The sequence below is a fragment of the Camelina sativa genome, chromosome 7 (assembly GCF_000633955.1).
Source record: "Camelina sativa cultivar DH55 chromosome 7, Cs, whole genome shotgun sequence".
In the NCBI taxonomy this organism is placed as follows: Eukaryota; Viridiplantae; Streptophyta; class Magnoliopsida; order Brassicales; family Brassicaceae; genus Camelina; species Camelina sativa.
This window is the reverse complement of record NC_025691.1, coordinates 2575234-2600016: the sequence shown is the minus strand read 5'-3', so window position 1 is coordinate 2600016 and position 24783 is coordinate 2575234. Positions and strand designations below refer to the sequence as shown.

General features: G+C 36.4%; 3 protein-coding genes, 1 long non-coding RNA gene and 2 pseudogenes across 6 annotated transcripts; 3 read left to right on the top strand and 3 right to left on the bottom strand.

Annotated features, from left to right (window-relative positions):
• On the top strand, positions 2503-4774 carry LOC104699995 (annotated as a pseudogene).
• On the top strand, positions 4922-7242 carry LOC104699994 (annotated as a pseudogene).
• On the top strand, positions 9589-11285 carry LOC104699993 (pirin-1). Its single transcript, XM_010415427.1, has 6 exons — positions 9589-9915; positions 10023-10072; positions 10167-10205; positions 10294-10385; positions 10474-10574; positions 10653-11285. The coding sequence occupies exons 1-6, from the start codon at positions 9806-9808 to the stop codon at positions 11128-11130; spliced, it is 870 nt and encodes a 289-aa protein (XP_010413729.1). The 5' UTR covers positions 9589-9805; the 3' UTR covers positions 11131-11285.
• LOC104699992 (putative F-box/FBD/LRR-repeat protein At3g59240) lies at positions 11681-15177 on the bottom strand. 2 transcript variants are annotated; one of them, XM_010415425.2, is made up of 5 exons: positions 14734-15177; positions 13982-14529; positions 13926-13931; positions 12470-12856; positions 11681-12338 (listed from the first exon to the last, which is right to left on the bottom strand). In XM_010415425.2, the coding sequence occupies exons 2-4, from the start codon at positions 14511-14513 to the stop codon at positions 12471-12473; spliced, it is 924 nt and encodes a 307-aa protein (XP_010413727.1). In that variant the 5' UTR covers positions 14514-14529; positions 14734-15177; the 3' UTR covers positions 11681-12338; position 12470. The 2 variants fall into 2 exon arrangements, with proteins under 2 accessions (XP_010413727.1, XP_010413725.1); XM_010415423.2 differs by having other exon boundaries at positions 14676-15174.
• LOC104699991 (putative F-box/FBD/LRR-repeat protein At3g59240) lies at positions 19472-21628 on the bottom strand. The gene is made up of 4 exons (XM_010415422.2): positions 21444-21628; positions 20321-21300; positions 20093-20233; positions 19472-20010 (listed from the first exon to the last, which is right to left on the bottom strand). Exons 2-4 carry the CDS (start codon positions 21275-21277, stop codon positions 19630-19632), a joined length of 1479 nt encoding a protein of 492 aa, XP_010413724.1. The 5' UTR covers positions 21278-21300; positions 21444-21628; the 3' UTR covers positions 19472-19629.
• On the bottom strand, positions 21869-22917 carry LOC109125562. Of its 2 annotated transcripts, none has more exons than XR_002032668.1 (3): positions 22885-22917; positions 22724-22790; positions 21869-22016 (listed from the first exon to the last, which is right to left on the bottom strand). It is a non-coding gene; the product is annotated as an uncharacterized LOC109125562 (long non-coding RNA). The 2 variants fall into 2 exon arrangements; XR_002032667.1 differs by lacking the exon at positions 22885-22917 and adding an exon at positions 22854-22877.

Here is a 24783-nt window from a genome sequence, read left to right as displayed (position 1 = left end):
TTTAACTTTTCTAATCTCTTTCTTTTCTATCTATAGTTCTGTATAACCCCCCCCCCCCCCCCCCAATCCATAGATCAATTATGTATGAATTTGATGAATTATTTCCTATAATCTGTAATATGCCAAGTTGTTGCTGCTTATTTACTGTTTGCGTCGTTCTCTCTCTCTTTAAATTTCTTCTTGATCACTTGGATAAAGCCGATACATCTATATAACATTTTTGAAGTACGTTTTTTTGTTATGTCCTTTAAGTTTTGTTTATTTAAATTTTTATTTACAACATTAATCTCTAAAAAAATTCCATAAATAACATTGTAGAAAAGCTCAAATACTTAATTTTCTTAAATCGACAACATTTTTTACATTTATTGTCATAAAATCTTAACAATATCTATACATTCCGATTTTTCCAAAAACAGTTTTACCCATTAAAATTTTAATCCCATAAAATCACCAAAACTATCTTTATAGATTTTGTTTGTATAGACTTTCTATAGAAATTTTTGCTTTACATATTTTGATTGTAAAATGTAGATTTAGTCATCTACATTACTTGATTTGAGGTACTTAGGGATTGATTCCTCAGATTTCTCACATTATAATAAATAAAACTAAATAATTATTACGTGGTATTTCTATAAATTGAAGTACATTTGATGTCCTTTAAGTCATACTTATTTACAAAGTTAATCCTTAAAAAATTGCACATACCTCCGGTTTGGACTACCAATCTTGGAGTTCTGTTTTAGTTTTATTTAATGTTTGGTTGAAAAAAAGTTGCACATACAAACAGAATCAATTAGATTCCTAAAATGTCTCTACAAATTTGGTTTATAATTTCCTAAAACAATTTATATATTAAGAAATTTGTTACACTTAATAACATATGCCAAAAATATCTATACAATATTTTCTTCTTTTAAAAACTCTAATATTCAGTAATAACTATATTGTTTCATATGAACAATTAAAACTTTAATGGTTATTAATATGCTGATAAAAAATGCAAAAATAATTATTTCACCGGTTAAATCTAATAAATTGGAGTATTTATAATATAAATTAATATGCGGTATACTGCATAACAACTTTTATGGATATAATTCTTTCACAAGTTAAATCTAAATAACTTTAAACTTACGGATTAAATTTAAAAACACTAAAAATTTAAAGTATAATAATGTAAGAATAATTTTTTCACGGGTTAAATCTAAAAAGCAGTAAAAATTTCTATTTTTATAACCATAAGAAATTCGATACGGTACAAATGTAGCATTAGTATAAATAAAACTAAATAATTATCACGTGTCTGCGGTATACAGCTGATCAAATTTTATAATTAACAATTAAAATACAACTATACAATCTTAAACACTAAACAAAATTAACAAACAAATACAGTTTTTTAATTTTTTTTTTTTTTTTGTAAAAATATTGTTCCTCGGTGTATTGCGGGTTAAAATCTAGTTTAATCATATATATTAGTAGAGGGAATCAATATATTGGTCCTTTGTTATTCTCCATATTGTGTGTTAAGATCGAAACTGTGAATCTTTCTTTCTTAACCAATCGATACTCTGTTACAGCTTGCTCTCTACTTAGAGCATCACTAATTGCTGCAAGTAACCTCTGATAACATCAGCCACTCATCTACTGTGCACTCTTCCTCATCGACTAATGGACTCCTCTTCTTCATCTCAGACAAGTTTATCAGAGAAGTTTATTATAATAATAATAGCAGAAAATTAGGAGTAAATTCAGGATTGACTTGTATAATAATAACTATGATAAGGTCCGCGTTATTACGCGGCTAAAAAAAATAAAGAATAATTAAATAGTAATATACATGCTTTTAGATTTTATCTTGTAATATTTTAATATTGAATATGAACCTCTCATATTTCATTTTAATACTTTCTCAGTTCCATTATATAAAAGTTTTAAGACTTTTTTTGCTCTATATTTTATAATATTTTTTCAAATTTCTATGTACAATTTTTATTATTATAACAATTTATGACTATTTGAACTATAAAGTATATTTTCCTATTGGTTGAAGTATTATAAAATACATAATATTTATTGTTTATTAATCTTTGTGTTTTTACCCAAAACTATTATTGGACAGAGAGTACCATTTAAATAGCTATATTCTATACCAACATAATAAACCATATTTTAAGTTTAATTATACATTTCATCTAAATGCATAGAAATAAATATTTTATATTTATATAATTAATACATCATATCAAATCTATATTTTAGTAAGAATTGAAAATACAAATAAAAATTAATAAAAACTTTTGATATGTGTCAGGATCTAGTTAATATATTTGACACGTGTACGATCTTGTTAACCAGTAAATCTCACATCAAATTATATAATAAGATAATCTTACATTAAGAAGCAAACAAAATTGGAAAGCAATTCTTGGTGATTCACTAAAAAAACGTCGTCGTTTAGTGGTTCCAGCATTGGAATTCACACCATCCCGCCACATCGCCCACCTATCTCACTGACGGCAAAGATTGACAAAAAAACCCTAATTTTCATTTTGCGGCTCTGATCCCACACACAATACCTCCCGACTCTGGCGATTTTTATGGGTTCAAGTAAGTTTCCTCATTTCTTTCTTCTTCTGATACTTGTTCTGACTCAGTGTCTACCAGCTTTCTTTGTTTCCAGTTAGGAGTTGTGTGTCAAAAGAAAGACAAGAACTTGGGAACTGTTTTCTAGTTTGAGAAATTGTCGTATTTTGGGGGTGTGTTAGGTTTCGAGTTTCCGCTCTGACAATCCTGTTTCCTCTTCCAACTGTCTTAGGTTGCAAGTGTTGTTGATCTTCTCCGTTCGAAAATGGATTTGATCAGCAATCTACCAAATCCTCTAATCTCACACATCTTGTCCTACCTTCCAACGAAAGAAGCAGCTTCAACATCTGTTCTCTCGAAGAAATGGCGTTACTTGTTCGCGTTTGTAACAAATCTTGATTTTGACGACTCCGACTATCAGAATGATATAGGAAGAAGCGATGCTGAAATCAGTACAAGTTTTATGGACTTTGTGGACAGAGTGTTGGCTTTGCAAGGCAATCTTACCGTGAACAGATTCTCTCTAGACTGTAGTAGTTTTGATACTGATCTTGATCGTGTCACTGGTTGGATATTAAATGTGTTGGGACGCGGTGTATCTGATCTTGATCTAAGCCTCTTGGAGTATACCTTGCCTTCTGAGATCTTTGTGAGTAAGACGCTGGTTAGGCTGGAATTAGGACCAGGAGAGGATCTCTGTCTCACCCTTGATAGGAAAGATGTTTTTCTTCCAAAGCTTAAGACTCTCTTTCTTGATTCTGTTTTGGTTGAAGAGCGTGGTTTTGGTTTTGTGAAGCTTCTCTCTGGCTGTCCTGTGCTCGAGGAACTAGTTCTGATGAATATCGGATGGGAGTATTGGATGTTTTGCACTGTGTCTCTTAAATCTCTCAAGACGCTGACGTTTTTCCGTGAGGAGGAGTACACTGATGAGAATCCAAAGAGCGTGTCGTTTGTTACTCCAAATCTTGTTTACCTAGAGTACTCTGACGCTGTTGCGGGACAGTATCCAAAAGTGAACTTCAGTTCGCTTGTTGAAGCTCATATCGGTCTTCGACTGACTGATGATCAGACTGCAGCTGCAAACTTTTCAGAAGACGACGACTATTTCCCGGAAGATGATGAGGAAAGACAGATGACCGCTAATGCAACAGATTTTTTCAAGGGAATAAGCAATGTTCAGATCCTTTACTTATCTGCCAAAGCTATTGAGGTTTGTATTTCAATCAATCCCATTGGTTAATATAGCTTGAGTTGATGTTCACAAGTGTGTGATGAGATAGTTATTGATTCATTTTTTTTGGTTTTAGGTACTTACTTTCTGCTGTGAGCCAATCCCGGTGTTCAACAACCTGATTCAGTTAACGATTGAGAGTCACTCGGAAATTGGATGGGATTCTCTGCCAGGTCTACTCAAGAATTGTGCAAATCTCGAAACCCTTGTTTTAAAGGTATAGAACAAAACCCATTAAAGCATATCTTTTTGTTTATCAGTCACAAAAACAAATACAACTTAACTATGAAACCTTTCTTTTATACTTCTTCAGCGTCTTATCCACAAGTATAACAAGGCATGTGGGAACGTGTGCTGTTGTAAACGTCCGAAGCATCCTTCTTGCCTTTCATCTTCTCCGGTGAAGGTGCTAAAGATTTTTCTGTTTGATGACAACGATGAAGAAGACGGGTCAGAAATACTGCAGATTAGGTATTTCTTGGAGAAAATGCCGCGTCTTGAACAGTTGATTATGACCCTGCTGTGTTAGACTTATCCAAGAAGCTTCAGAAGATTCCTAAAGTAGCTTCACCAAAGTGCAAGATCCAGGTAGTCTCTGAGAATCTTAGTTTGACATGCACTGTTCCTTCTTTCTTAACAACAAAATGGTCTGCTCTTCCTCCCGAAGAAGAACATCGCTGGCCTGAGTCTCCTCCTCCTCCCGAAATAAAAGATCCCATGCTTATGTATTGTTCTTCTCCAGAAGACGAAGATTACTGGTTCAACTAGGCTTTGATCTAAACTCAAAACAATTAAAGATTTCCTCTGTTTCTGTCGTTTTGTACTTTTTCACTCTGGCTTTTGTCCTTTTTGAAACTGAGAATGTTAAAACTTTATGTGATGTTTGTTTCCCCTTTTTTCTGTTATGTTAAAACTGGTTGTTCCAACTTCAAAACATGCTTGCACGTGCCTTGTAAGAAGTTCTCTTTTATAGTGTGAACGCATATATCTTTAGATTTTTCTACTGGTCGTTAACAAGATCATACGACTTGGCTAATACTATATGTCTATATCAGATTAAATTATTAATTAACAAGATAGTCCAATAATTGAATGACGGATAGACTTTACTTGCTCCTTCATGTTTCCAAGACATTGTTTAATAGTACCAAGTTGCTGCAGCTCTTTTGGTCCAGACATTGTTTAATACCTTATGAACCCTCACCGTCTGTTTGAAGCTGTATGGTGATTTTGATGGGCTCTGCTTTTACACTCAACAAAGGTAAGTTTTCTATTCTCTGCTTTTGACCTTGTGTTCCTCCTATAAGATCTGTTTTTTTTTTTTTTTTTGACTGGTTTGAGTTTATCCTCGATTTTGTAAGGATTAGACCTTGAAACTGGTTTGGAGTTAGGACCGTGTATTTTTGTACCGTGACTTCAGCTTCTGAAATCTTCTTGGTTAGGTTTCGTAAGTGCTAATCTGTGGTTTTGAGAGTGCTGATCTGTCTTTGAAAGAAGCATGGATGATAGATCCAAAGCTGTAATCAATTGTTTACCAGATAGTCTTCTTTGCCAAATCTTGTCAAATCTGTCTACTAAAGAGGCTGCTTTGACATCACTTCTCTCAAAAAGATGGCGGTATCTGTTTGCTCTTGTACCAAATCTTGATTTTGATGTCTTTTCTTCTCTGCATCCCGAGATTGAAATGCAAGACCAGACGAGTTTTATAGATTTTGTGGATAGAGTATTGAAATTGCGAGGGAAAGATCATATCAACAAGTTTTCTCTAAAATGTGGAGATGGTATTGAAGATGAAGACGTCTTCCCTTGGATATTAAATGCTTTGAGACATGGTGTATCAGATCTTGCTCTACATGTCTCTCCCTCATTGGTTTATTGGCTGCCTTCAAAGGTTTTTGCGAGTAAGACACTGGTTAGGCTGAAAATAGGACCTAAAGATGGTCCCAGAATTAAACTGAGAAATGTTTGTCTTCCAAAGCTTAAGACACTAAATCTAGATTCAGTTGTGTTTGAAGAGAGTGAGATTGGGTTTGCAAAGCTTCTTTCTGGTTGTCCCCTGCTTGAGGAATTAAGTTTGCTTAATCTTGCTTGGGATCATTGGGGTTCTTGCTATGTCTTCCAAAATCCTCAAGAGACTAACGCTTTGTTGTGCACACTATGCCGGAAATCCAAAGAGTGTATCATTTGATACTCCAACTGTTGTCTACTTTGAATATTCTGATAATATTGCGCTAAAGTATCCGAAAGTGAATTTTGATTCGCTGGTTGAAGCTAGTATCTGTATTCGTATGACGAATGATCAGAAAGCAAATGTGAGATACGTATCAGATGTTGATGAGGAAACAGAGATGGTTGGCAATGCAATGAATCTTCTTATGGGAATATGCACTGTGAAGACCCTTTACTTATCTTGTGACACTCTTGAGGTATGTTAAGTATAACATTAGTCGAGGTTTTTTTTGTGTTAAAGTGTATCTGGAAGTGAGTGCTAATCGTTTGTTTTGTCTTAGACACTAAATTTTTGCTGTCAAGCGATACCGGTATTCAACAGTTTGACTCATCTAACTATTGAGAGTCATCCGGAACTAGGATGGGAATCACTGCCAAATGTGCTAAAAAATTGTCCAAATCTTGAAACCCTTATCTTCCAAGTGAGCAAAGCCTTGAAAATAACTCTGTTTACTAATTTTACATGTTTGAGATGTTTCTTTTTATGTTGTAGGGACTCCTTCACAAAGCAACAGACAGATGTGGGGATGTGTGCTTGTGCCAAGGTTTGGAGAATAGTCCATCTTGCTTATCTTCAAGTCCGGTGAAGCTTCTAAAGATATTGAAATTTGGAGAAACCAATAATGGTGACGATATGGAGAAAGAGATAGAGCAGATAGAGAATTTCTTGGAGAAAACACCAAATCTTGAACAACTCATAATATACTACAATACATCAACCGAGTATGATCTAGTTGAAGTGGCAAGCCAACTTCAGATGGTTCCCGCAGTAGCTTCACTCAAGTGCAAGATTCAAGTAATCTCTGAAAACCTTAGCTTGTCATCCACTTTGCCCATTTCCTTGTCGATGAAATATGGATTGCACCTATAGAAGAACCTTACTGGTTTTGTGGAATCAATAATGCGGTCATGTCTCATATACCATTTGGAAGCTATATATGGATGTGTCTCTTGGCTACAAGTATCTGTAGTTACTAAACAATACCTTTAAACTCAAATCAAGATTATCTTATTTCTGTTGTTTGTACTTTGCTGATTAAAGATCTCTCATCCTTGTAAATTTATGCTTTTGTTGTGAGAAACTTGAGTTGTAGTTTGAGTTTCTTTCTTTTGGTGTGTTAAATTGTTTGAGTATAGAAAGAAACTAACATGAGACTTAACTTGCCATAGACATTTTTTTGTTATCTTAATACTCTTCTTAATTGAATGGAGAAGAAACTAAACAAAATTCCTGTTGCTCTCTCAAACTGGTTCAATTCATAGGATCCTTCTTGTGATGCTGCATTCTCTAAATGGTGTGAATGAATGACTTCTCTTTTTCGTCTCAAAAAGTTAAGTAAATCACGAACCACATTGGTGAGAAACCAAACAATGTTGGGTTAGAGTACTTAGGCCAAAACAAGAGAAACAAGTGGAAATGGTGGACCTTTGAAGCCATTTTGGATTTACAGAAATGTTAAATAAAAGTCAAATGAATACAAAACTATGTTCACATCTTCTTTAGATATACACATCTTACCCTCTCTATATAGATATGTATATCTTTCTATCTTAATGCGTATGTGTATTGTTGAGATAATGGGTGCGTGTGATAGACTGGTGGGGGGATAGAAGAACCCCACAGCCGTAGTAAATGGTGGAAGCACCATCAAAAGAGATTCTAAAAAGTTTTGGAATTTGGAACGTTCTATTAAACTAAAAAGTGAAATCTTCTTTTGTTCTCACCTTTCCACACAAAGTACACAAACAGAATCAACAAATATTCAAAAACTATTTTCTTATTCACTAATTAGCCACAATATAATAAAATATGTGTTATTAGTTATCTGATGGCCAAATCATCATGATTCATGAACACCTACGGACTACAAATTGTCAATATATAGCCACTAAAACTCATGGCCAAATCAACCGTTTTGAGCAGTAGTATATTATTGCTTGTTTTTACTGTTCTAAAAACCATATTTTTTCTTTCTAGACTGGCACATTGTTATTGGGATATTGTTCATTTTAAAGAATGGATCTTGTAATGTCGGGTATTGGTATATATCCAAAAGTTTTGTTCTTTTGAGTAGTTTCAACTTTCAATATGAACACGAAACGCCCCCAATATTTTTCAAATCCTATATAATCTTGCCAGAGCAGATCTTTGCCCATTTCTATCTCCTATTAGAAACCACAAGTAGCCTAGAGATCAACATGGAGAAACTCAAAAGATCTTTCGCCTCATTCTACTATATGCATGTATCTTGGAATTTATTGTTTATGTTTCGTATCCCCCTTAATGAAAACGCGGACGTTCATACTAGGAGCGGACATCAAAATCATCAGCCGTATTTTTATATACAACAACTGCAACATGTGGTTGATGAATTGTAAATATTTTAACATTCAATAGTAATATTTTGTTGTCGTATATACAATTAATATATGACCTGGTTAATGAAGAATATTAAATTTGTCTTTATTAGCTGCTTAAGCAGCCATTTTATTATTATTGAACGTAGCACGACAACGAACAGAAAAGCCTTTTAATTAATCAAAAAGTTAGGTTTGACAAACATTGTCTTATATTTATATAGTAAATAATTAGAGGTAGAGTGTGAACACCCAATGAAGATACATTTAATAGTGGTTCAAACATTGTCGGCACTCGAGAGTTAAGACATCATGAGTATGATAATGAGATTTCACATTTATAAGTTTATGGTAGTATTACTCAATTTCCGTTTCCTTGTTATGAATATTTCTTTTACAATATGGATCTAAACCGATATATAAAAGAACTAATTTCACACAGATGAATTGCTTAGAGTGGTAAAACAAATAAGATGTGAATGAATCGTCGTTATTCCGCAACATAATTTAGAATTTTAGTATCAACACCCCAGTTGAATTGCAAAGTAACATGAATAACCAGATGGATAACAACTATTTTACAAGGCCGTCGACTTAATATATTTTTGAAGGCCTTCGTTTGTCATTAGACAGAGAGGAAGAGATTTGTTACTTTCATTATCTCATTAAAAATAGTAATGGCCAAATCATGGCTACATGATATGAATTATGAAACAGACCGAGAAAAATGAAGATGCTATTTTTGCCAAGTTATATTCTTATCATTTCATTTTTGTTTTTTAAAGGAAAATATTGCGATCATGTTAATTTTAATTAGGGGATTCTCTTTAGATTTCGAAAATCTGTATTGAATATCGAAGCGAATATTAAAATATCAAATCTGCAAGCATACGATTACATATTCACACTCGTATGACTTAAAAATTCTGTGTTGTGTATTTATTTACATCAATGTCTACTACATGCACTTGTTTTCACTTGTCAAGATTTCTAGGCCTATGCGTATATACGTGGCATGAGAACTTCCTTATATGGTGTGAACGCAATTATGTTTTTGATTTGCCAACGTCTCTTAAAGATTAAACAACAAACGGAAACTTTTAGCAATCTTAATAACTTTTTATATAAATTCGTAATCTAATCAGGCTAATGAATCAATCCGTAATGTAATCAAATTATTGACCAACAATCACGTTTGGACGTCCACACAAAGGACCCACTCACTTACAACTTCTCCAGTTGCAGTAGTCGATCCTCTGCATTGCTCTCTCGCTATATATATTATTTATACACACGCACGCCACTAACCCAAATACAAAGAACTCACTTCCTCCATTAACAACCAAAAAAGATTTTAGGAAGAAGGAGAAGGTCAGTAACAGAATCATCATCGCCATGCCTGTTCCTTCCGACAACAGTAGGGTACCGAGACTTGTGATCAAGAAAGTTCTAGCAAAGCTTCAAAAGGAAGGTGAAAGCGCTGTCATTAGAAACGGGATCACAGAGTGAGTCTTCTTCTTCTTCTTCTTCTTCTTTTTTCTCAAGAAAGTGATCCTATGGCTTCACCTTCAAGTCTCATATATATTTTTCTTATTTTTTTGGGTTGATTCAGGATTGACCAGAAGTTATTAGACCCGTTCGTGTTGCTAGTTGATTTTTCCTGTAAGTTCCTTCCTTCGTCAAATCTGTATATTAAATATGTCTGATTCTATGTATGTTATAGGCTAATCCAAACCTTTTTCTGTTTCTTGATCAGTTTCACTCTCAGCTGGATTCCCAGATCATCCTCACAGAGGTCAATATCATCTATACCTTCTCTTACACACGAATAAATATGTTTTGAAATGTTGTCTCTAATGTATAATTGGTCAACTGTGGTGCAGGTTTTGAGAGTGTTACATACATGCTACAGGGAGGAATCATTCACAAAGATCCCAAAGGTCATAAAGGTACAATCCAAGCCGGAGATGTTCAGGTAATAACAAGAAACAGAACACCCAAAGAAAAACATAGAATCCTCTCCGAGACTGGTTTCACTCAATTTTGAGTCTTTGATCTGACAGTGGATGACAGCAGGAAGAGGAATCATTCACTCCGAGTTCCCGGAAGAAGAAGTCAACAATGGTTTACAGCTTTGGATCAATCTGCCTTCCACTGACAAAATGTAAAAGATGATTTCTTTACTTTCATCTCATAAAAGAGTTCACAGTTTTTGAATCTCTCTCTTCTTTGATTTTGACAGGATCGAACCAAAATATAAAGAGGTATCGAGTTTTGACATCCCGCGAGCAGAAGAAAACGGAGTTGAGGTCAAAGTAATAGCCGGAGAATCCATGGGAATCAAAACTCCAGTCTACACTAGAACACCAACTATGTTCCTTGACTTTACCCTCAAGCCAGGATCTCAAACCCACAAGACCGTTCCAGAATCATGGACCACTTTCGCCTACATTATTGAAGGCGACGAGGGTGTGTTCGGTTCCTTGAACTCTTCCGCTATATCGGCACATCATGTTGTAGTGTTTGGACCAGGGGGTTTAGTTAGCGTGTGGAACAAGTCAACATCGAGGTCGTTGAGGTTTCTGTTGATTGCAGGGGAACCAATAGGTGAGCCTGTGGTTCAGTGTGGTCCGTTTGTGATGAACTCACAGGCGGAGATCGATTTGGCTTTTGACGATTATCAGAATGCTAAGAATGGGTTTGAAATGGCCAAGTGTTAAAAGGTCATAGTGAATAGTGTAAACAAAAACCATTTGAATTTTTGGGGTTTGTTTTCTTTATTTCACATTCAAATCAATGTAAGGAGCAATAATAACGATGCTCTGTTTGAGAAAGTTGATTACTCTTCAAATAGTATTTCGAATTTGACAACAAACTGAAATTGTTTTGGTTGTTCTTTTTATTTTTCTGAGCAACGATTAACATAAAAAAAAGCTCGTCACATCCAGAAAGAAGCTTTGCAAACATTCTGTTTTCAGTGTCAACATAATTAAGATGGAGAGTGAGCTTTGATGTAACTTGGTTAGTTAATCATCACATCTTAATTTTTAGAGATGCATCTCATAGTGAATTAAATCAACAACTTGGAAACCTTATGAAAAACATTGTGTATAATAAGACATATCAAGTGAAAAGTGAAAATGCATATTAAGAAGCCGACAGAGTATATAACAAGACAGACACCAAACTAGAACAATAGCTTTGATAATTAATATATATCTTGGCAGTCTTGAGAAACCATAAAGTACATACAAACACATAACAGAACTCGAACAAACTAGAATAAAAGCTTTGTTGATCTTCTCCGAGATTAAAAAAGAGAGTATAATCTCCCATTTACATGACAAGGAAGGGAAGATTAGTATATACGGTGAAGTTATTCAGAGATTAGTTGGACTTGGACACTGGCCTTGGCTGAAGCTACTAGCCTCTGAAGTTGGCTTTCCACATCTTCATTGATCGGTGCATTGTAGTACAATATCATTTGTTCAAGATTCGGCATTTTCTCCAGGAAATACTCTACTTGCTCCATCTGCTTCTCCATGTCATCACCATAGTAATCACAAATCTCACCAAAATTCAATATCTTCAGAATCTTTACCGGGCTTGATGATAAGCAAGTGGGTCTGTCCTCCGAAGATTTGCATAGGCACCCGTCAAAGTCCTCACATCTAATTGTATTTTTGTGATGGAGTCCCTGAATCATAGAGGAAACAGCTACAAAGTTTTAAATTTGTTTGAAGGTGTATGTTAACAAATGCAGTAAAAGGAGGATATGTAATGGTACTTCAAAGACGAGAGTCTCAAGATTTGGACAATTCTTGAGTAGAGCCGGCAATGATTCCCATCCCACTTCCCAGTGAGTCATAATAGTTAAATGATTCAGGTTCTTGAATATCGGTATATGTTCACAGCAGAGAGTAAGAACCTGAAACAAAAACCAAATCAACTTCATTTGCAAGCCATGAAACACTAACTGAAACAAGGGTATTTAAATTACAGGTTGCTAGTAAGAAGACAACAAACTGACTTTTAAGAGGATCCCATTACGATACAAACCTTAAAGAGTGTTGCCAAATAAGTGAAGGATCCTAACATTGCTTATCCCCATAATAAGATCCGTTGCATCAGCTACCATATACCCGTTGGTTGCATGTGCATACTGAACACTTGTCATTTGAAGACCGATACTTGCTTCAACAAGTGAATCAAAATTCAACTTTTTATACTCGTCAGCAATATGATCAGAGTATTCCAAGTAGACAAGATTCGGCGTATCAAATGTAACAGTAAACGGATTATTATCAATCACTTGACAGTGGAAAGTTAATCTCTTGAGGGTTTTGGAAGAAAAAGGACGCCTCCAATAACCTTGCCAGGATAGATTGATCATGACTAGTTCCTCAAGCACAGGACAAGATGAGATAAGCTTTCCAAGGGCATTATCTTTATGATCTCGGCTCATGATTTAATTGCCATGTATTTAGCTATTGAGCCTCAAAGTTTATGTTTTTATGTAATCGCAGCATCAAAAAGAAAAAGGACCAAGGATGATCTTTTCGGAAAGGAGGAGTAGGAGGAGTCAGACGGAATCAAATGATTACGAGATAGACAATGTGCATGCGCCTTCGTTCCTCATTAATTCAAATCAAAGTAAGCGACATCGCATCGGGAAGGGATAGGGATAGCGCATTTGCTTGGTTGGCGGCTGGCTAGCTTAGCTCTCGTCCTGTAGCTGCTGCTTATCGACCGGCAGACCGGCTACCAGCAGCAAGAATTGAATCTTTTGAGCCTTAAGTTCTTTTTGCCCCAGTTTCACTATCTCTTTCACTTCTTCGATTCCCCTTGAAGTAGGGGGTTTCAGTGGGAACGAGATCGCGATGCGTCAAACATAAAATGAAATTCATCCTACCGAAACTTATGTAACTATATTCCGAATCCTTCTCCCCGTCAAAATCTGCCTCCCTTGCCCATAAGGAGAGAGTCTCCCTAGGAAACAGCAACTAACTATGACTCTTGGCCCACCAAAAACTGTAGCTTTCAACAACGTCAACAACACCACGAAAAAAGGGGAAGTGGCTTGTTTGGTGGTTCGAATCCACCGAGAGCTTGGCGTCTCGACGAGCATTAACTAGTTGATGAGGTCTCAACGAGCGACTGAAAGGAGAGGAGAAAAAAAGCTGCTAGAAAGTTTTTGGAACCGCTTACTACGCTGATCTATATCGATGGTTACCTATACCGACCCTACTCAGCAGGGGCCCAACCATCACACTGTCGGATCCCACATAAGGTTGTGACTGTTGGAGGTGATGAGCAGAATTGGTAATGTGAGAGGAGGCACCAGAATCTGGAAACCATTCTGTACCAAAGTATCTGCTTTTGCGCCATGACAATCTCACTCGAATTACCTCTTCTTCTTCTTCCAATAATAAAATAAGGGATAAAAGGAAGAAGAAAGAAGATTTAATCAGGAATTTGGNGCGATGCGTCAAACATAAAATGAAATTCATCCTACCGAAACTTATGTAACTATATTCCGAATCCTTCTCCCCGTCAAAATCTGCCTCCNACCACAATATGTTAACAAAACTAAATCAAGATAGAGAGTCTTAAGCTTTGGAAGAAAAACATCTCCCACATGAATGATAACACCATTTCCAGCTTCCACTCTCAACCTAACCAGTGAGTTGCTGACAAAAACACTTGCAGGCATCGAATCATCATGCCAATTCAAAGTAACGCGTAAATCAAGATCTGATACTCCACGTTCCATGACACTAGTTATCCAACGAGTGACACAATCTGGATAAACACCATCTTGACACTGAAGAGAGAAGCTTTTAATAGTAGAATTACCCTGCAAACTCAGCACTCTATCCACGAAATCCATAAACATGCTGTGTTTCGCATCCAATTCTAGGATAGGCACTTCATGTAATACCGAGTCATCGAAATCAAGAATTGGTCTGCAAGCAAAGAGATAGCGCCACTTTTGGGTGAGAAGTGAAGTCAAAGCTGCTTCCTTTGTGGTGAGAAACGACAATATGTGGCAAATCAGAGCTTCGGGTAGATTGCTGATTATATCTTTGCAACATATATCCATATCTTTGTCGGGTGCCCTACAAAGTGACAGATCTCAAACAGTTACAAACCCGGAAAAAAGTCAGATGCTTGCAGTAATAATACAAAAACAAAAACACTGGATTTCTAATCAGGCAAATGACATGATGATTTCGAGCGAAAGATATAAACTTCAGAAGCTTACTAAAAAAATACGGGCAGTGTCAACAGCAAAAGAGGGTGTCAGTGTCGACGAGACTCACTATTGGGTATCAGAGCACAGACCCCATCAAATCTGACAACTTCTCAGAGGTTGATTGCGAGAGGAGCGTGGAAAGACTGGAATTTTGCAATCTTTGGCCAAAACCCTAAAGTTTGTTAGGTTTGCAATGTTGTTTGGGGACGATGGTTCAAGCAAGAAACAAGACAGAAGTCTCAGCCCTGAAACGACATCGTACAAGCCGAGGAGATATATTGGTTTAGCTGAGGTTTTCAGAGATTAGTTACTTGGATCTCATCTCGCAATTTTTCTTCTTAATTTGGCTTTTTGTTTTAATTAGATCATCAAATTTTAATGTATTGTACTTGTAATTTATTTTCCTGTCCCACAAGTTATAGAGTCCGTTCGTGTCTTAAAATTGTTATAACAAAGCAACCGTGAAGCATATCATCACAAGCAGTCTTGTTGTTGTCCTCTGCATCCTCGGAACTTGTTATTTTCCTGAGGCGTCCTTTGTGAATAAGACATGGTTCTAAAACGGTTCTTTTATCCTGCAAACAATAAGAATGATTATAAGCAATTGGACCTTTCAAACAAATAGTGATGGATATATTGAAACAAAACCTTGAGCGGGGTTTTCTTCTTCTTCTTCTTCCTGGAAGTTGCACTTACTCCGGACATTACAACCAGTCTTCCATAAGACATCAAAATCGATACCTTGAGCCGTTTTTCCCCTGCAGTTCAAATACAAAATTTAATCACTTTCTTTGAATTTTTGATAGAGGACTCATAGTGCAACGTCTATAACATTTAGTTAGCTAACCAAAAATAGAAGCAGAATAACCTTGACATGAATTAATTCACAGACCATAACCATTAAAAAAAAAAAATTCCCTGCAGTGAAAGGAATCAACACATTAAAATAAACTATAACAAGAGGAACGTCAGACCACATTTGGGTATCATAATAGTTATAAAGAATGTCAACTACCTTTATGCATTTTTCTGATTACTGCCTTTGGAGCCTTGTCGAGTTCCACTTCAGTAGCAAATTTTTGTTCAACAAAAAGAAAAGGATTATTGGTTGAGGGATAGATAAACTTGAAAAAGGAAAAAATAAAGAAAAGCAGAGAGGAATTTGAGATGAATTACAGAGCAATAAGAAGAGGATTTGTTTTCCAACGTTTGGGTTCCATAATTCAGCATCTTCCTTAATGATAATCATAATGGGAAGAAAACCATCATCTATAGAAGCAGCAACCAACAAAACCAAAAATCTCAGTCTAACTAATGGATAGGGAACTGAAACAAACGTATTGAGTGATTGTGAGTAATGGAACAACATTCCTGACTTGTTCGAGTAGCACAGAGTCTTGGGGCCGACGATTGAGCTTCTTCTCCCTGCTGATGAGTTGTTGTTGTTGAGAGCTGTTTCACAGAATCTCCAAAAAGAAACAAACCCATCAATCAAGATCCCATTTAAGAAACAAAACATTCGGATGAGTTGAAGAAACACCAAGAATAATTACCTTTTTCACGTTAAGGAGTTTCTCGTCAAATCATATAAGAGTTGAAGAAATGCCATGAAAACAACGTCCTCTTCTGATCATCACCTGCAAAGACACGAAGCCAGTACTTCCACCAGATATTACTCATCAACAATGCTTGGTTGAGGGATAAACTTGAAACAGAAGAAAATAAAATCATGATAAGGATCTTTAATTTACTTACAGAGGTTTTATCCGTTGTTGTTGTTGACTTGTTTTGTTGTTGTCGTTGAGAGAAACTACATAAATTACAGATGAGGAGGAAAGAGTTTCTGTTATGCAGAGTGAGATTACAAGTGAAAAATGCTGTTTTTGTAACAATTGGGCTCACCTGTCTGATTTTGCATCATCTAGCTTTTGCCTTTTGAGAGCTCTATTTTCCTGAATCAGTTTGGTAGAGCTAGCTATGATTTCCTGCAGTGAGGCAATAAATGGGGGGAAAACTATTACAAAAGGAACGTGAAACCAGATTCGGGTATCAGAATCGTTATTAATTAAGACTATAATCTCTGATGGAAGGTATTTACCTTGAATTATGGCAGACGTGGTGTACTTCTTTGTGGTGCAGGCAAAAGCTGGAGTTGTGGAGTGAAGGGCTTGCTGATTTTGAAACAATAAATGACGCACCTGTCATCTAGCTTTTCCCTTGTGATGGCTTTGATTTTGATGACTCAGATTGGTAGTGCTAGCTAAGTATTAAACACTCGTTTACCTGCAGTGAAAGGAATCAACACATTAAAATAAACTATAACAAGAGGAACGTGAGACCACATTTGGTTATCAGAATGGTTATTAAGAATGTCAACTACCTTTATGCAAATTGGGTATCAGGAAAGTAATAAATAATGGCAAATACCTTTATACATTTTTATGATTACTGCCTTTGGCTTGAGGCAATTATGGTGCATTGTCGAGTTCCACTTCAGTAGCACCTTGTTGTTCAACAAACACAAAAACAAAACGATTACTGGTTGAGGGAGATAGATAAACTTGAAACAGAAGAAAATAAAATAAAGAAAAGCAGAGAGGAATTTGAGATAACTTACAGAGCAATAAGAAGAGGATTTGTTTTCCATCGTTTGGGTCCATAATTCAGCATCATCCCTAATGTTATTAACAGGAAGAAAGAGTGAACCTCCATATGTCCCCCATCATCTAGAGAAGCAGCAAACAAGAAAACCAAAAAAAATCTTAGACTCACTTATGGATGGGGAACTACTGAAGCGAACGTATTGAGTGATTTGGTTGAGTAATGGGACGACTTGCCTGACTTGTTGGAAAACATCAATGAGCTTCTTCTCTCCTCCGGTGACGAGTTGTTTTATGTGGAAGGCTGTTTCACAGAATCTCCAAAATAAACAAACCCATTAATTAAGATCCTATATATAAAACAAACGTCATGTTTAAGAAAGCAAAACATTCAGATGAGAGTTGAAGAAACACACAGTAAGCCCCAAGAATATTTACCTTTCTATGTCGTTGTGGAGTTTCTTGTGAAAAAGAAAGGCACGAAAACAATACTTCCACCAGACATTATTCATCTTGGATTCTGAGCGTAGAGAATAAAAAAGATAAGAGATATTATTATTGGTTGAGGGATCATAGAACTTGAAACAGATGGTAATAATATCATGATGATAAGGATCTTAAAGTGTTTACTTACAGAGGATTTTCTCATTGTAGGTGACTTGCTGTTGGGCCGGTCGTCCCAAAAATTATACATGCGAAGAAAGAGAGTGAACCATATTATATATGTATCTTCATCATCAAGAGAAGCAACAAATAAAACAATGAAAAGAACTCAAGATTGACGTTGTTACCGTATAGGCGAAGGTTTTGTTATTGTTTGGTTCTGAATCTTGAATCTTCTTCATTCTTCAAACAATAGCATATCTCCGATCTGCATAGAAGCAGCTTCGTTAAAACAACCAGCCTAAGTGAGAAAAAATTCGAGGAAGCAGACAAGACAAAGACCTAGATTACCTTTACATCGATCAGTTTGAACACAGCCGGCGACCCTTTTTGTATCAGTCCTTCCTGGCTGGAACACGAACACAAAGACCTGTTTCGTTTCACCTAAAAGAAACAAATAAACCCATTCCTTAACTAATAAGATCCTATATACGAAGCGCAAACTCTTAATTTCAAAAGCGAAACATTCACACGAATAATCAAATCGATTGTTGGATATGGGCTGCGCCCAATATGCCACTCGGCCCAACAAGACTTGTTAATTGTGATTTCGGCCCGACAAAATTGATAGAAAGTCCATTAACACTCCGCAGAGGACAATTTCGGGATTTCGCGCAGAAACCCTAGAGTGCCCTAACTCTACACTCAGCTATAAATAGTTCAAGACATTTATTGGAAAGATCATCCTGACCCGCGAACAATACCTACAAAGCAATACTTTGCATCAAAAACTGTTATTGTCTTTCGTATAATTCATTCCTATTTTCAGTTCGTCAAACGAACTAGCAAGCTCTATCCCGACTTGTTTTAAGTGACGATCTCACGTTTTCCCCGATTAATAAAAGAACTTGGTTCTCTTTCACACAAAATCTTTATTTGTTTAAGTTGTGCAATCCCCGATACAAATATCGATCATTAGGGTTTTGAAGAACACGGAAAGTTACCTCCGCTGACTTAGTTCACATGTATCTCTCGTCGCCATTAGAATCGACCGTGATCTCGCCGCCAGTAGAATCGAACACTCTCCATCTCTCGTCGCTTTCTCTCTCGTCGTCGCCACTAGAATCTCTCACACTCTCTATCTCTCTCGCTCTCTCAAGAGTCTGTGTTCTAATTTTATTTTCTTTAGGACTAAACAAAGACCTTCTAATATGGAGAACCCAAATACATTCTTTTTTAAGGAGAAACCAAATACATCCTTTTTTAAGGACTAAACACAGACTCTCGCTCTCTCAAGAGTCTGTGTTGTTCCACCAACCTCCGCCGCCACGAGAGCCCAATTCCAGTGAAAGTGATCATCGCCGGAAAACCAATCCTAACAACTGAAACTTTTTTTTGCTCATCGGTGATGAGTTATACGGGTAAAAGGAACGTTCAACGAGCAACAATAAAAAGGAAATCACTCAGAATTGAAACGGGTAAAATATGCATAGTGGTGCTACTTGATGCTTCTTCTACTCCAATATCTTTAGAACCTTCACCGGACTTGATTAGTGATGGGCAAGTAGGAATATTTTGTACTGCGAACTAGAACTAAAAGCTATGTTATATATATAAAACTTCAAACCCTTGAGAAAACATCAAGTATACAACAAACACATACAAAAAAGTGAAAAAGTAAGAAGGGACCAATAACAGAACATAGACCAAACTATATACTTCTGTGCTAAAAACTAGAACCATAGCTCTGCAAGTCCCAATTATTCGATATAGTCGATGACACCGGAATAAGGATAAACTGGTGCGAGTACGTGATCACATATTAGTTGGATACTACACTTTGATGAAGCTCCTCTAGGAACTAGTCTCTCAAGTTGGCCTTTCAAATCTTCATCAATTCGTGTATTGTAGCAGACAATCATTTGTTCAAGACTCGGCATTGTCTCCAGGAAATGCTTGACTTGCTCCATCTGCTTCTGCTTCTCCGTGTCATCGCAGTAAAAAGAAATTTCGCCAAACTTAAGTATCTTTAAAACCTTCACCGGACTTGATGATAGGCAACTACGAATGTCCTCCGACGACGATTTGCATAGGCACCCGTCACCATCCTCACACTTGACTGTTTTCTTGTGATGGAGTCCCTATATAACAGAGGAAATAACTTCAAAGCCTATAATTTTGTTTGAATATTTTATGCTCTAGGCCAAGGATATGAGTTGGTACTTCAAAAACGAGGGTTTCTAGACTTGGACACTTCTTGAGTAGAGCCGGCAATGATTCCCATCCTACTTGCCGGTGAGTCTTGACAGTTAAATGAATCAGTTTTTTGAATACCGGTATTGGTTTACAACAGAAAGTAAGAGCCTGAAACAAAAAAAAAACAGATCAACTTCATTTGCTGCAAGCCCATGTAGCACTTACTGAAACAAGGGAAGGTACTAAGATACAAACCTCAAGAGTGCTGGCATATAAGTAAAGGATCTGAACATTACTTATCCTCGTAAGAGGATCAGTTGCGTTACCGACCAAATCTCCGTAGCTCGCAAGTGTATGCTGATCACGTGTCATTCGAAGACCGATACTAGCTTCAACAAGTGAATCGAATTTCACAATATCATACTTTTGCGCAACATGATCAGAGTATTCAAAGTAGACAAGATTCGGTGTATCAAATGTAACACTATCTGGATTCTGGTCATAGTCTTGACAACGTAGCGTTAGTCTCTTGAGGGTTTTGGAAGACACAGACCGGTGCCAATAACCATCCCAACATAGATTGATCATAACTAACTCCTCAAGGACAGGACAGGCAGAGATAAGCTTGACGAGGTAATTATCACCGTCTCCAAAGGTAATGGTATCAAGATAGAGAGCCTTAAGCTTTGGAAGGAAAACATGTTCCATATGCATACCACCAATCATAGTACCATTTCCAGTTTCAATTCTCAGTCTAACTAGTGACTTGCTCGTAAAGACACGTGCAGGCATCATCAAATCCTTCCAGTCAACAGTAACGCGTAAATCAAGATCCGATATCCCACGTAGCATCACATTTGATATCCAACGAGAGACAAAAACTGGATAGATACCATGTCCACACTTAAGAGAGAAACTTCTGATAGTAGAATCCCCCTGTGAAGCCAGAACTCTCGTTACGAATCTCATAAAAGTTATATGAACCTCATTGGTCTCTAGTTGGTTGACCAGTTCAGGACGCGAGCATTCGGAATCATCGAAATCAAGATTTGGTTTGGCAGCAAAGAGATAACGCCATTTCTTAGAGAGAAGAGATGTTAACGCAGCTTCTTTTGTGGAAAGAAACGACACTATATGGCAAAGAAGAGCTTCTGGTAGATCGCTGATTATATCTTTGCGCCTGCTCCATGTTTCCATCTTTTTAGAATTCATAGTGGCATAATGAGATCTCAAACCTTAAAAAAAAAAAGACATGATCTTGACTCAAAAGAACACAAAAACAATTGTAAAGCCATTTGTACGATCTTCGTCCTCGAAAAGAAGACATATTGTCATTAATTTTGGACTCTAAAAGAAACCACAAAATCAGAGAACTCACTTGGTAATTAGGATCAGTGACCATCTGACTTAAAAGAGCATAAATGGGAGATTGATTGAGAGAGGGAATGATCAGGATGTTCTTATTTTTATTTTTCTAAAATCGTGGCCGAGATATTTGGTGAATTCCGATTTTCGTATAATTGAATTGAGATTTGTGAGGGTCACGTCGGTTAGAGAGTTAAGGCGAACACTCTTTGGGTGTCAACTCAAAAGTGTTCTTCTCATGTCCGCGTGTAAAGGCAAAGAGTCTTTTGGGGCTTCCACGTGTTCTCATCATGACTACGTGTCAAGCGTGTCAATGATGTTCTTATTTTGTCTGTACTTTCTCTTGTCTTTTTGTTCTTCTTATCATCTGATGTGTAGTGTTGTTCGGTTTTGTCTGTACTTTCTCTTGTGATCTTTTCTTTTTCTTCAAACATTTTTTTTGTAGCTTTCCTTTGTTTAATTAATCTTTTTGTCTGGTCTTGTATGGTTCTGTTTTTTTTGTTAAAGAGTCTCTGGTGTTTGTTTGGAACTTCTTCATAAATTCAGCCGTTGAAACGTAAGGTGCAATTTACTCTCGGACATAAACCTGAAAAAGAGATGACAAGAGTTGAGAGAGACTAACAGAAAGTTATACAAGCAACCGTGAAGCACAACGACTTTTCTATTCTCCTCCGCGAGTGCACTTAGTGACTGAAGGGCATACATGACCGTGGAGCAGAGTTGTTGGTTTTGGATTGAGATTACCTTCGTTGATGTCTACAATTCTAGGATCATTGGTTGCGGGATAAATAAACTTGAAACAGAACGAAATAAAGAAAACGCAACGGATTTGGAGATTACTTACAGAGCAGAAGATGATTTTTTCCATCACATAATGCAGATGAAAGCTGGAGCCGCCAAAACCTGCATCAATGACAGAAGGCATTGGTTTCGTTTAGTATTCAATTTTTGAAGTACAATTATACCTCAGTGAAACTAGATGCATTGCCTTGTTGTTCATTGCTGTTACACATGTCGAGCTTTAAGACTTGTGTGTTTCAGTTATGCAGTGAGATTACGAGTGAATCATGCTGATTTTGTAACAATTTGGCTCACCTATCTTGATTCTGCATCATCTAGCTTTTGCCTTGTCAGGGCTTTATTTTCCTGAATCAGTTTCGTAGAGCTAGCTATGTTTTTAACACTTGTTTCCCTGCAGTGAGGCAATGAACGCGCCAAAAAAAAACTATTACAAGAGGAATTTGAAACCAGATTTGGGTATTAGAACGGTTGTGAATTAAGGATGTGAGCTACCTTGTGATGGCTTTGATTTTGCTGAGTCAGATTGGTAGTGCTAGCTACGTTTTCAACAGTCGTTTCCCTGCAGTGAAAAGAATCAACACATAAGAAAAACTATAACAAGAGGCACGTGAGTGTCAACTACCTTTATACATTTTTCTGATTACTTCCATCACCTTTATACATTTTTCTGGTTACTTCCATTGGCTTGAGACAATTCTGGTGCCTTGTTGTTCAATAAACACAAAAACAAAACAAAAAGATTACTGGTTGAGGGAGATAGATAAACTTGAAACAAAACAAAAATAAATAAATAAAGAAAAGCAGAGAGGATGTTGAGATGACTTACAGAGCAATAAGAAGATGATTATTTTCCATCGACTGGGACCATAATTCAGCATCATCCTAACATTAATGGGAAGAAAGTGAACCTCCATATAAGTCTACACAAGAAGCAACAACAAAACCAAAAATATCAGTCTCACTTAAGGATGTGGAACTGAACCGAACTCAATGAGTGATTTTCTTTAGTAATGGAACAACTTGCCTCACTTGTTCGAAAACAGTAACGGAGCCTTTGCGTCTTGTCCCCAGTGATGAGTTTTTTTTTATAAACTAACAATTACATTGACTACAAGATGAATCTAAAAAAATATAAGTGAAGAGATGAATCTAATCCTAACAAACATCCAAGAAGTTATTTATTACCTCAATTGTTTATTACCTGTGGAAGGGAATTTTTGTTAAAAAGGGTTTTGCTTAGAATTCTGGTGCCTTGTCGCCAAATTCCCCAGTAGTACCTTGTTATTCAACAAAAAAAAAAAACAAAAGGATCATTGGTTGAGGGAGATAGATAAACTTGAAACAGAAGAAAATAAGGAAAATCAGAGGATTTTGAGATGACTTACATTGAAGAGGATTCTACCATCATTTGGGTCCACGAGTTCAGCATCATCCCTAATAATATATCCATCATCTAGAGAAGCACAAGCAGGAAAAAGAAAACCAAAAAGCAGGAAAAAAAAAGAAATCTCAGTCTCACATATATATGGATGGGGAACTGAAACGAATGTTTGAGTGATTGTGAGTAATGAGTCTGACTTGCCTGACTTGACGATTGAGCTTCTTCTCTATACTAAAAGAAGTAAGTAGTTCCTTACAAGTCACAACACCAGGATCACTTGTCATGTAAGAATTGGGACTTGAATCAAATCAAACACATGAGCAACCATAATATTGGCAAATCAAATCAAACACGTGAGCAACCATAATATTGGTTGAAGGATCATTGGTTGAAGGAGATAAGATAAACTTGAATCAAATCAAACACATGAGCAACCATAATATTGGCAAATCTGTGAATTGATTATTTTAAAAACAAATCATTTCACCTTCACCAATACAAAGAGCATAGATAGTGTTTGACACTCTTTCTCTATTCTATTCTTGTCTTCGTGATGCTTCCCAAAAGTTTAATCTCGTTGTGCCATTAGAGAACCTCAACTGCTGGCTCCAAGTTAAGTCCAAGCTGTGGAAACAAAGATACTCAGCTATATACATCTCTCGTCGTATCTTCCTTCACGTAGCTCTCGTTGTATATATCTTCCTTCTAGTAGTCCTTTATATAAACCTCTTTTCCTAATACTGTATAGGTTTTATAGAAGCCAAATATAACAACAACAACAACAACAACAACAGCAACGAAAAAATCAAGACTACGGGTTGACGTTAGTGATTGTTGAATACCTAATAAATGGATAAAAAATCACATCTTAATAAATTATTTGCGTTGAGAAAGAACATGAAGTGTATACAACACATAAAGAAAAGTGAAAATGCATATACTGAGAAGCTGAACATATTACATAACAGAGACGCTAAATAATTTTGGACTACGAACTAGAACAAAAGCTATGTTAATTAAACAACTTGAAAACCCGAAAACACGAAGTATACAACACACGAAAAAAAAGAGAGGGAAAAACGCATGTCAAGAAGCTGAAAGAGTTATGAGGGACCATTAACGGAACATAGATGCTTTTGTGCTAAAAGCTAGAACAAAGAGTAAAGATAAG

Coding starts and splice junctions, on each gene's coding strand:
- LOC104699993 (XM_010415427.1), top strand. CDS start 9,806: ATGCCTGTTCCTTCCGACAACAGTAGGGTACCGAGACTTGTGATCAAG. Junction 10,073..10,166: donor GTTGCTAGTTGATTTTTCCT/GTAAGTTCCTTC, acceptor TTTCTTGATCAG/TTTCACTCTCAGCTGGATTC. Junction 10,206..10,293: donor CCCAGATCATCCTCACAGAG/GTCAATATCATC, acceptor ACTGTGGTGCAG/GTTTTGAGAGTGTTACATAC.
- LOC104699991 (XM_010415422.2), bottom strand. CDS start 21,277: ATGAATTCTAAAAAGATGGAAACATGGAGCAGGCGCAAAGATATAATC. Junction 20,234..20,320: donor TATATGCCAGCACTCTTGAG/GTTTGTATCTTA, acceptor TTTTTGTTTCAG/GCTCTTACTTTCTGTTGTAA. Junction 20,011..20,092: donor TAGAAACCCTCGTTTTTGAA/GTACCAACTCAT, acceptor TCTGTTATATAG/GGACTCCATCACAAGAAAAC.
- LOC104699992 (XM_010415425.2), bottom strand. CDS start 14,513: ATGGATATATGTTGCAAAGATATAATCAGCAATCTACCCGAAGCTCTG.